The sequence below is a fragment of the Manihot esculenta genome, chromosome 10, assembly GCF_001659605.2.
Source record: "Manihot esculenta cultivar AM560-2 chromosome 10, M.esculenta_v8, whole genome shotgun sequence".
In the NCBI taxonomy this organism is placed as follows: domain Eukaryota; kingdom Viridiplantae; phylum Streptophyta; class Magnoliopsida; order Malpighiales; family Euphorbiaceae; genus Manihot; species Manihot esculenta.
Window position 1 is genome coordinate 28,440,298 of NC_035170.2, and position 12,004 is coordinate 28,452,301.

The following is a 12,004-nucleotide window of genomic DNA, read 5'->3' on the forward strand; positions in this document are numbered from 1 at the left end:
ATCGAATCGAATTGAATCAGATCGGTTCGATTCGATTCGATTTCTGATCAAAATCGATTCGGTTCAATTTTCATAAATAGTAAAATTTTGATTTTAAGTTTATTCGGTTCGGTTTGGTTTTAAACCGAACCGATCGAATGCTCACCCCTACTCCTATTGATTAATGGTGAGCATTCGGTCGGTTCGGTTTAAAATCAAATCGTATAAATCAAAAATCAAAATTTTAGTATTTATAAAAATCAAATCGAATTGATTTTAGTTAGAAATCAAATTAAATTGAACCGATCTAATTCAATTCGATTTAGTATGATTTCATCCATTTGAATTTTTAATGATTTTTTTAATTTTTATCCTTTATTTTTAATATTTTAAAATTTAATTAAAATATTTTAATTTTTTAACTTTTTTTATTAAAATAATTAAAATTTTTAAAATTAAAAATTAAATCGTATCAAAATAAATAATAAGTGAAATTGAATTAGCTTTTTTCAGTTTGAACTGATTTCTAAAGATTTGAATAAAATGATGTACATCATCTAATTAGATTTTAAAAATTTAGGGACTTTCAAATTTAAGTATTAAAATTTAAATAATAAAATATTTAATAGTTAAAATTAATAAAATAATTAATTAATAATGTTTTAAAAATTTATTTTAATTTATTTTTAAAATTAAAGAATTAATTAAATAATTTCTATATAATAGCGAGTAAATAAAAAATTTCTCTAAAATTTTTAGACCTAACCAAACTTACAACCCTAACCAAACTTACAACCCGAACCAAACCCCTGCTGAAAAATTTTTATACAAGGGGAAGAAGAAGATAAATAGCGGGAAACTTATACAGCTAGATTACAGCTGGCAGTTGACTATTGTTGACTTTGACTATTAAAACTAACTAGCTACTCTTATTACTTCAGCCAACAAGGAAACTTCTCCGTTCTCTCAGTGGAAGCGCCTCTGCTCTTCTTGTTTATTAATTCCTTGTCTCACATGATGCAATAATTCTCCAAGCTCTAAGCTCTCTGTATGCTCTACTTCAACAACCAGAAACTTCCTCCGCTCTTGAGAGAAAGTAGCTTCTATGTCTGACCTTAATCTGAATGCGGAATCGGTGGAGTCAACTCAGAACTCGGAGCCGAATGAGAGGGAGAGGTTAGGGAACTCTGGTTCATCAACCGTCGTCAGTCCTCCCAGAAATGCTGCTAATGACGATAATGTAGGTGTTAATGATGTAATAGAAGTAGGAGGTGGCGGGGATGGAATTGAGAATGAAAATGGTGCAGCGATAACGACGGAGCTTTTCAATGGAAGGGGAGTGGGCATGGATTTTGGGAATTCTCAGAGGCAAGAGAAGCTCTCGTCTGAGATTGGACAGGAGATTAGTGACGGTGAGGTGCAGGGAAATATCAGGAGGAGGAGGGGACCACGGTCTAGGAGCTCACAGAACAAAGGAATTACCTTCTACAGAAGGACTGAGAGACGGGAATCTCATAGCTGGTACTTTAAATTATGAGAATTCAATTTGAAGTCTTAGGTAGAATGAATTTTGAACTGGAATGAAATATTCTTTTGAGTTGATTTCCAAATTTGGATTGTTTGGATAAATTTCTTTGTTCTTCGTATTGTGCAGGGATGAGGGGAAACTAGTCTACCTGGGTATAGATTTGATTTTGAATGAATATTTGTTCATTGTCTATTCCTTGTATACTTCTCTAACTTTGATATTGCATTTGCTTAGGTGATTTCTACACTGCTCATGCTGCAGCCAGGTGAATACTATGAAAAGAAAAGTGTATTTATGTATTTCATTAATTTTGGAAAAAGGGAGGATATTACACAAATATTAAACAATGAATGCAACTCTAAACTAAGACGACAGTTTTAACACCAAGAACGGGTTGCAGTTCAAGATCACTTAAAAGTGATGAATTAGCGCAGATCAAATAAGAGGAGGGAGCTGCCCCTAAATCAAGAGGCACATGACATCTAATATACAGGATACTTGTTGGTTCTTGTTTTTATTGATCTCATATTCTAGGTTATGCTTTTCGTTTAACATGATATAGTTTTTGTATTTAGAGCCTATGATCGAAAAGCTGTCAAATTCTGGGGTGTTGAAGCTGACATCACCTTTAACTTGAGTGATAATGAGACGGATCTGATGCAGGTAGGATAATTGGGAAAAAAGTTATTGAAGTAAATGAATAGTGGAAGAAGTAAATTCAATGTGTTTAAACTTTTGGGAGTAATTGGGCATTTTCTTATTTTGATCAATGTGTAGATGAAGCGTTTGGCCAAGGAAGAAGTTGTTCACGGATTCCGCAGACAAAGAACTCGTTTCTCAAGAGGGAGTCCCTTCGGCAATAGCAACGGGGAAAGTGAAGAGCATATCCACTCCCACTCAGGCTCCTACGACGTGAACAGAAGGGGTTCAAGGGTATTTGATCTGAACCCCATTTTGATCTTGGGTTTTTCATTTTCATATACTACAACCTTTTCCATTTTGTTTTAATTTTATTATAAATACTTGTTGGTGGCCATCTTGATCTGGGTAAGGGTCAAACTGAGGACAACGAAATCCAATTTGAGGACAACGAAATGCAATCTTGTCTTGCTTCCCCAGCACCTCGTTCACCTGAGAATGATCATTTCATCTGCATGGATGTTGAACATGGCAACGGCAGTTGCAGGACATGCTTCAGAGCAGATAGTTTGAAAAGAAAGGTCAAAGTTCAAATCAAAATATTATATTTGGAACTATACTTTCTTCCAGTATTGCTAATTTATCTCTAATCTTTTAACGCTTTTCAATTGTTTCTTTTTCTTCTGTGAAGGTTTTCGAGTGGATGTTTGCTATTGCCAACTTCATTGTTGAGCTCTTGTCAATAGTTTTTGAGCAGCTTTCCTCTCAGCATTACTCTCTTTTTCTGCCAATATGCATGGGGATGTCTCTGCTAGCTCTTTTTATTTGCACCTTCGAGCTCGTGTATAAAGCTCAGAAAGAACGAGCCACTTGGCGGTGGTGTGGCACAATACCTTGGTTTTATTATCCATCTCAAAGTGGCATTCGTCTTGGTTCTTTCGTGGACATTGCTGGATTGGCTTGTGCATTTGGTCAATGCATTCTCACAATAATTGGTTATTGTTTGTTCTTGAGGAATGGTCACAATCCAATAAAAATATCCATTTGGGCTAGCATCTTTGCCTCTTGTCAGTTGTGTTCCAGGTTCTGTGGAGAATTCAAACATGATGTTCATGGGCAGGATTCTTCTACCCAGGATTTTACCATTTCTTGATATGATGAGAACTCTGTTATATAAAGGGTATTCGGTTGCCGACGACTCCTTCAAGATCGAACTGCATGTCTAAATGGTTCATCTAAGATTCCAAAGGCTTCTGTGCTCAGTGCTCTGCCTCACTAGTCCCTCTCCCTCCACCGTGCTCCGCTGACCACGGAGCTTATTGAAGTCAGGTCGGCTCTTTTGGAGTAGGTTCATATTATAAAAAAGTATATTATTTTTTTATTACTCTAACAAATATGATATCTAGAATTATAATAGTCTTTGTACTAATGACACTAGAAATTCATTTATTATTAATAATCATAAGTTGTTTTTAAAACAAATTATTTTTCATAACTAAACTATGTTAAGATTAACATGTTTTTGGTTTTTAAAAAGTTAATGAATTAATTCAATCAAACTACTAAGGTTCTTCCATTTAATTTTCAGTTAATTGTCTGAAAATATCAAAATACCCTTAACTATGAGTTACTTTTTCATCTATATATCATGTCAAAGATTATCATATATATACCTCTCGTGACTTTTTTTTTAAAAAAAAATCAATAGTAAATAAAAATAATAATGGCAATTAAAATATTCTCTATTAATATAAATTTCAATATTGAGAATATTCCAAATAAAATAAGAATTCAATTAAGTCGGTAATTTTGACAAAAAAAATTTATATATAATCTGTTGAATAAAGGAAAAATGAGAACTTAATCACGTAGACATAAGAGAGCAAAAAGATTCGATGTTTGTCTTTTATCTGCACGTGCATGATTTCGTTCACACCCATTTCTGCTGTTTTGCATTAACGTTGGTTTGTGTCCTTCCTAGAAAGCGAAAACAGTCCATCACTATCACTATCACCACGTTAACAGTAGTGTTTATGAAAACCGAACCGAACTGATTTTGATCAAAAATCAAATCGAATTGAACCGATCTGATTCGATTTAATTTGATCAGTTTTGATTTTTAATAATTTTTTTTATTTTTTATACTTTATTTTTAGTATTTTAAAATTTAATTAAAATATTTTAATTTTAATATAATTTAATTTCTATATTATAAAAAAAACATATTATCACTAATCAGTTCGATTTGATTTTTTCAATTTTTTTTTGATCAAAACCAAATCGAACTAAAATAACCAAAATATCTAAAATTAAAAATCAAACCGAATTGAAATGTATAAAAAACTGAATCAAATTTTCAATTCGATCAATTTTTTCGATTTGAATCGAATCCTGCTCAATGCTTGTAGATTCTGTTGCTTATCTTAAGGGTTTGTCTTCATCCAATTAAGGGCAGCCGGATCACCAATTCATTATTAAACAATAGTTGCACAAGTCATTGAAATATATAGATCATTCCAGTTTGCAATTAATCAATAATAATAATAATAATAATAATAAAGTCACCAACCCTCAAGATAGCCAGCAGTAGATAAATAATTACTGCTCGAGTTACACTAGAAATCAATAATTTGTTAAGTACGAAAAAAATATAAAAAATATTTTTTAAAAAATAAAATTTTAATTCAATCGATAAATTTTTTACTTTATTTTTATTTATTATATTTTTTTCTATAAAAATTAAAATTTCATCTTTTTTATATAATCATTCGACAAAAATCCACCATCAATTACAACCAAAACAAACAAAACGAAAAAGGAACGTTAAGTTATAAATTTCTTTTTTAATGATCCATTCTTTATTAGGAGTAGTTATAATACAAGCAAAATATCCAATAAGTACCAATGGAGAATTCATACATGATGTTCATGGGCAACATACTCAATTAGATCCAAACGAGAATACATGTATAGCACCATGGATAACTTGTCAAGCCTTCTGCTTAGGCTTTGACTATTTCTTTATCCTTATATTTGTCATGAATGAGTTTACAAGATAAGAATTCAGATGAATTCTTATATGATCATGCATGATTTTATCTTTGTGCATAATTGACATTTTTCAAATTAAAAGAACTAAATTCTTTTATTTTAAATAAGATAATCCCAAGAAAATAATTGATTTCTTACGAAATTTTTGGTTCTAAATGGAAGGTATATGATATGAACTGTGAAGCATGCTATAATGAAGTTGATCATGCATCCTCAATACTGAACTTCATGTCTTATGTCATGATTAGGGAGAAACGGTGTCGCTGCTGTAGCCTGTAGTGATATGTAATGACCAGCAAAGATGGTTGCAAAGTCTGTTGCTTTGTAACTTATGACAAGGGTTTGTCTTCATCTAACAGCAGCTGAATCATAGATCTGATGACCTCATTCTCAACAATACTTGCATTCTGTAAGACATTGAAATAAATATATCATCCAGGTGCACATATGCCAGGGAAAAAAATGAAGCAAATCAGAAGAAACTGTAGCTATTAGATAATATGGTTAAGGGCAATGAAGACACAGTATTCCATTAGTGCAATTTGCATGGCACCTCCTGGTTGGTGCTTGGAAGATTTAGTAGCTGAAAAAACTGAAGCACAACCAAAGGGTAACCCTTGCCAATTGCTTAGCAACAAAAACCACACAAATGAGAGATAGAAACCAACATTAGTTGCTGTAGATTCTAGCATGCAGGAGGTAGTAATAGCTATGATCTGGTCAGGGAAACAGTATCTATGATGCACTATAGTATTTGAATTTCTTAATTCAGTATTCAAGAAAATCATATTCTATCAAGACTGCTCAAATCCGAAATTAAACCGACCAGTTCAGAAAAAAAATGGTCGAAAACCAAAAAAATTCTTTGAGAAAAAGAAAAAAAAGACACTTGAATTTAACCAAAATTGAACCAAAGTGAGTTGGAACAAAAGCAGGACCTGCCCCTTACATCGGTCCCCATCTCCCTGGCCCAGGAAATGGAGCCACTGGTTCAGTTCTCGTGCCGGCCTGGAACTGAACCATGGCTGCCCTGATTCTAGAAGATGGTCCAACACCAAGTAAACCATCAACAAAGTGTCAAACTATTGCAATTGATGACTTGTATGACCTACAAAAGAGTGTATGGAGAAACAACCTTTGGTTTTTGAATAAGTTCCTTCAATAGAGAATGAAGAGCTGATCGGAGCTCCTTAAACAAGACAGCAGATTGGGCTGGAGCCGCTAGCTTTAGCCATCCATCTATAGTAACAAGTCCTGTCTGCAAAGGAGAATATAAGAAATTAGGGAGAAAGAGAGAGATTTACCTCTTTAAGAAAGTGGAAAAAGGCATTAACCCATAACATTAACCTCTTGAATGATGCACTCTATAATTGTATATAGCCCCAAAGGGTCTCAAAATGAGGCGAAGCTAAGATAATGCAAATTATGCACATCATGATATCAAGAAAGATGATGGACGTTACATGATCAAGCATGAAAGATTACTAATTAAAAGTTCTATAATGAAGAAATGTGTCATGCAGGCCAGAAATCCTGTCATTTTTCTCCAAAAAGCATTTTGATTTACATCAAATTTTTGTATTATGTTAAGAGCATCATGAACTGTTCTTTCTTATGATACTGAAACTGGTAAGGCTACTGGTTGCTTTAAAAAATTATAATTATTTGTAGCAGACAGTTTGGTGATTCAGTTTCTTTTCTGATGGAGCATGAATGTCAGGTAATAATAACGCGTCTAGATATGACTTGAATGATTTTATTTATTTATTTAATTCCATTTCCTTCTTTTTTGGTTCAATGTACGTGTTAAATCTATGCCAGTTCTAACTCACTCTAGCTAGTTCAAGGGGAGGAGTGACTATAGCCTATATAAAGACACGTTAGGAAATTCAACACCTCCCTGCGGCAAGTCCAACATCAGATGGGAGGCTTTCTGATACAACATTAAATCTGGGCCAAGCATACCACATTAAATCTGAGTCAGGCCTAACTCACCAAAAAACTATCTCAAGGGGAGGAGTGTCTATAGTCCATATAAGGGTACATTACCCCTTTCCAAACCGAAGGGGATTCAACGGCACGCATAAAGTACAATAGGGAAAAATCTTATTACAAGCATTCGAGTTGGAGAAATTATTTTTGTTACCATCATTTGGGATTATTGGACTTGCACCGTTTGCATTGCTTATGGGGAATATGCAAGTAATTTTTTTCATCAAACCTCTAGAAAAATGGGCATCTGCTTATCAAACTTTTCTCCCTTCAAAAATACTAGCTTACATCTGCATTTACATTTCAGGTGTTGCAGTTTGGTAAACTCCACATTTCTGATGCACTTGATTTGTCAGGAGATTACTTAGTATTTAAACACTGATAGATCTACAGAAAAATGTTGATATTATCGTTGGCGAAAGAGACAAAGAAGATACCTGATGTTGAATGTTAATGACGCCACCAAATAGCAAGATAGAGAAGGGAGATATGATTGTCGTGTCCCGCAGAAAGACTTTGTTGGTCTCAACCTGAAAGTGAAAACAAATTGATGCATTATAAGCCTGATGTTCTGTGCACAAATTGATTACAGGGATATTGCAATTGAACTTCAGCTTCTTGCAACAATTTTTCAACAATTATACCATACCACATATTTCATGATTCTACTATTTTCAAAAATGCCAAAGCTTAGAACTTTGACTTCTTTGGAGTTCATATAAACTGCAAACCAGAAAAATATTGCTAATCCCACAGTAACTTAACATTACAAAATGGGTGCTGAAACGCTCTTAAACTACTGTTGATTGCACGAAAGAAACATATGAAGTCCGAGGATGGAAAATTTGCAAACCTTTTCAAGGAAGACGAGGAATGGGTGCTGAAACGCTCTTAAATTACTGTTGATTGAAGAAGGGTGTATGTGAACCTCTCTTCTTCCATCATACCAGACTGGATGACCCTTTATTGCAGGGCTACTGGACTGTTTAAGGCTGTTGATAGCTGTTGTGGTAATGCCTTGTTCAGTGGCAGCCACATTTGGGTATAAACCTGCACATAAAATTGCCTGCAACAATGTCTTAAAATCCATCTAAAGACAAAACAAACGCTGTAAATTTGAACTTTCATATTCTGGCTTGGTAGAATCGATAATGTGCTTTTGTCTGTTATAGAAATAGTTAATGGCACTGCACAAACAATCTCGACAGCAAAATAAAAGAAGTAATGAAGGAGAAAAAATATGCATCCGAACAGACAGGAAAAAGAATCAAGTAGCATTTCAACTTTTATTAACATCACGATAACATCTAACTAAATGTAAGAAAAAGCTGCACTGCTGTTACCTTCACAATTGAGGAATGATGTGAATACATATTGAATGGCTGTGATTTGTCCGACAACCAACTACCAAGATTCTCTTTGTTTTTTCCAAGATTCTGGACAAAGAAACCAGCTGACATTGTTAAAATTTTGACTAGCTATATATGGACACAGATTTTTCAAAGACAAGTTCAAAGTAAATGGCAATAAAGAATTATTTTAGAACTGAATAAAAATGGTATAGCAGTAATTGTAGCTTGCTTACTGAATCTATTCAAAGTAAGAACAATGTAAACAACTTAGTGAACTATTTCTTAAAAATCAGGTAGATGTAATGATGCATAAAGAAGCATGACCACAGTACCTGATATTTTTTTGGAACGTTAATAAACCCAATGTCTGCTAGCAGCGTTCCAAATTGTATCCTCATGTCTCTAAAATTAGAAATATATAAAAAACAATATGCCTTTTTAAATGAATTAAGAAGAAAGAAAATGAGTACTCAAAAAAGGAAAAAGGAAAAGAGAATAAATAATTGCAAACTATATTAAAACAAATGAGAACAGAACTTTTAATCATAAGGCACATTTACATGATAAGTAACCATATGTATAGGTAAAGTTATTCTTCCACATTGCCTTCACATAGACTGAGAACATTTGACTTTGCAATAAAACCTGCTGAAAAATCTTGATGAAAATCGAATCACTCTGATCTTATATTCACAAGGTGATTCCTAAATTAGGGAAATTTATAGAACTATACAATTTACAAGAACTTGCAGAGACCATGAAAATGAGAGCTAGTATTCTTTGCACTGATGGAACCAGATGTTAATCATATCCAACAGAGAGATTATCGAATATAAATTACTAGTTTTTATAGATGTAATATTACAAAATAAAGGTGTTGCAAGTACCAATATAGCTCACTTACAATGCAAAATGCAAGACAAAAAGCATAAACTGCATAAATGCATTAACACAACAGGCAACAGATACAAGAAAACAAAGAATAAAGAGGAGAAACTAAACCTTATCATGAACATAACCGAACTGCTTAAAAAATAAGAACTGCAAAATTGCTGCGCAGCTTTAACTCCCTTCTGCAATTGTCAAATTTAAATATTAGTTAATATTGAATTTCAAAATGCCATTATATGCATTATACTCAACCATTGGTACAAGTGTAAATATGAAGCGTGCATGTACAGGAATTTTTATGTCTCTTGAAATATTAATGTCCTAAACTAGCCAAAAAAAAAAAAAAAAAGATATTGCAGAGGATATCAACCTCCTCCAAGGATACATTAAGAAAGTGTACAAAATGGAGTGTTGCTAAATTGCTCAACATAAGCTTGAACTAAATAAATCACAGAAACTTTGAACTATGCCCAGGAAAAGTATTTATGTATATCATCTTAACATACTTTTTAAGTGTCCTAGAATAAATCTACTTAAGATGGTTCAAAATAGCTGCAAATTTACAACATAATTGTGTGCATAAGAATATCAAAATATAATTAAAAACTTTGCGACTATACTCAAAACTAAACTGCCTTATTCAAAATCTTTTTGACCCATTTACCGGATATAGAATACTGACTAACCTCATTCAGAATTTTCTCCCATTTCTTATATGCAACCATCATCACAATGTGGTCAGACTGCCTGTCACTTTCATTTGAATCACTTGAGCCATCTAGCTTATCAGTCAGCAAAGCTAGCTTTGCTCTTTCAACATTTTGCCTCTGGAATTTATGAGAGATAAAAGGTAACATATTAAAAAATAGGGAAAAAGTGCAGAAATAGGGAGGAAAATTTAGTGCAGTATTAGAAGAGAAACCTCATCTTTCGGGTAGACAAAAGGTGATTTATGGCTAAGAAATGCAGAAATCGAGAGAATAGGTGATAAGCAACCGAATATTGCACCATACAGCATCATCTGCATTTCCAGAGCAAAATGGTTAAGGTATATTCCGAAGGGAAATTGCTGTAGAAGAAATAGATATGATGTTAAAGCATCCATGAAGTTTAATAAGTTGTTAATTTCTCAATAGGCTTTTCATGTGCTCAAGGATTTAAATAGCTCATATCTAACATTCCCAAGCTACCCTGAACCAACAAAAAAAATAACTTACTCTACTGATCTCAATCCAGCCTCATTCTACAATACAGTCTAAAGTCCGAATCCATCAATAATGGCTCCCGTCAGGCCAACAGGACATCAACAAAAACCAACAGTAATAACTTAATATAATAGAGTAGTCATACCGGAACCGAGTAACAAACACCTTGATATTGAATACAACATTAGTGCTGACACTTCTATCTATAAGCAACACATCCTGAAGGGCATAAATTCATACAAATACCATTCAGGTCCAGTACAACAAAGGAACAGAATTTTTAAATAGTTTATGAGTTTTAACTGCTACATTGTTTTTATGTTCTATCTAAGCCAAGAAAACAATTTTCATATGATATTGAGAAAACACTTCAGTTATAAAAAATTCAGGCATGGCCTTGACTAGCACACCAAATCATAACCATAGTTATTAAAGTCTCAATGCACAACAAAGCGCCAAGAGGTCCTGGAGCCTAGGCTGGCTCACGTCTGAGCAAAACAAGGCACAAGAAAAAAAAATTATATAAATACTATAGATTTAATGAATGTAATATTAGTCACATACAAAAGTATTTTAGTATAAAATTAATTTCCTTACTTATTTTTATTTTCTTGCACCACTGAGTATGCAGTATATGCATTTAAATAAATTTAAAATTAAAATCATAATTTTAATTTATACAATACATGTAATTTTTACCTTACTAAAAATAAATTAAAATTATTAAAATTGAATTTCATAAATTCATTAATAATAACTATACATTTCATATAAACATGTTTATAGTTATTTTAACTTATATAAAATATTTTTAAAAAAAATAAATATAAATGCAAAAGAAAATAAAAAAGATTTTAGATTAGATTTAAGGCCAAAAAATTTAAAAACTTTCTAAATTAATTTTAGGCCCAATAACATTTAAACCTTGCCAACTATTCCTATACACTACACAGCCACATGCAGCATGCTACTCTTACATTACAATCAGATAAAAAAATAAAACAAAACAGAAAAGGGGACAGCCACGTGATCAGAGCAGAGGTAGCAGCCAGGTACAAGCTGATGCTGCTGCTTCTTCCAACTTCTTCCCCTTCTTCTTGCAACTTGGGTTGAAGACAAATGACCTAAAAATGCTCTGGAGACGGCCTGAGCTGGTATTTTCTATCTTAACCTCCTCTTCTTTTCTTGTTTACTACTTGCATGTAGGTAAAGGGGAAAAAAAGAAAACGAAGAAGAAAAATCATGCATCTATGGCTGGGCTCTCTAAGGCTCACCTGGCTGTGCCTCTTTCACATCACCCGCCTTTGGTTGTTTCAGGCGATGGGTCAGGGGGCATCAGGTGCACAATCATAACCCAGCACAATGTC

The 12,004-nt window shown here is 33.2% G+C and overlaps 2 protein-coding genes across 7 annotated transcripts in view; one reads left to right on the forward strand and one right to left on the reverse strand.

Annotated features, from left to right (window-relative positions):
• Window positions 1–903: 903 nt before the first annotated feature.
• LOC110624124 lies at window positions 904–3,628 on the forward strand. Of its 2 annotated transcripts, XM_021769228.2 has the most exons (7): window positions 904–1,500; window positions 1,634–1,659; window positions 1,742–1,772; window positions 2,083–2,170; window positions 2,285–2,440; window positions 2,560–2,727; window positions 2,838–3,628. In XM_021769228.2, exons 1-7 carry the CDS (start codon window positions 1,085–1,087, stop codon window positions 3,297–3,299), a joined length of 1,347 nt encoding a protein of 448 aa, XP_021624920.1. In that variant the 5' UTR covers window positions 904–1,084; the 3' UTR covers window positions 3,300–3,628. The 2 variants fall into 2 exon arrangements, with proteins under 2 accessions (XP_021624920.1, XP_021624921.1); XM_021769229.2 differs by lacking the exon at window positions 1,634–1,659 and having other exon boundaries at window positions 1,162–1,500.
• Window positions 3,629–5,066: 1,438 nt separating this feature from the next.
• The window catches only part of LOC110624428 (DExH-box ATP-dependent RNA helicase DExH7, chloroplastic), a 39,459-nt gene continuing 32,521 nt past the window's right edge, over window positions 5,067–12,004 (reverse strand). For 4 of the 5 annotated variants that reach the window (XM_043961090.1, XM_021769557.2, XM_021769556.2 and 1 more), the window contains 9 exons: window positions 10,355–10,453; window positions 10,119–10,259; window positions 9,544–9,614; window positions 8,874–8,943; window positions 8,533–8,625; window positions 8,043–8,255; window positions 7,627–7,719; window positions 6,333–6,455; window positions 5,067–5,604 (listed from right to left, as the gene is read on the reverse strand). In XM_043961090.1, coding sequence (XP_043817025.1) covers window positions 5,527–5,604; window positions 6,333–6,455; window positions 7,627–7,719; window positions 8,043–8,255; window positions 8,533–8,625; window positions 8,874–8,943; window positions 9,544–9,614; window positions 10,119–10,259; window positions 10,355–10,453 — 981 coding nt within the window. In that variant the 3' untranslated portion in view covers window positions 5,067–5,526. The remainder of the gene's footprint in view (window positions 5,605–6,332; window positions 6,456–7,626; window positions 7,720–8,042; window positions 8,256–8,532; window positions 8,626–8,873; window positions 8,944–9,543; window positions 9,615–10,118; window positions 10,260–10,354; window positions 10,454–12,004) is intronic. The other variant, XR_002489412.2, reaches the window with a different exon arrangement.

Bases quoted from the DNA above. Each gene is read 5' to 3' on its own strand.
- LOC110624124 (XM_021769228.2), top strand. From the start codon at position 1,085: ATGTCTGACCTTAATCTGAATGCGGAATCGGTGGAGTCAACTCAGAAC. The intron at 1,660-1,741 runs GTATAGATTTGA...GCATTTGCTTAG, and splicing joins GGGGAAACTAGTCTACCTGG to GTGATTTCTACACTGCTCAT. The intron at 1,773-2,082 runs GTGAATACTATG...TTTTGTATTTAG, and splicing joins ACTGCTCATGCTGCAGCCAG to AGCCTATGATCGAAAAGCTG.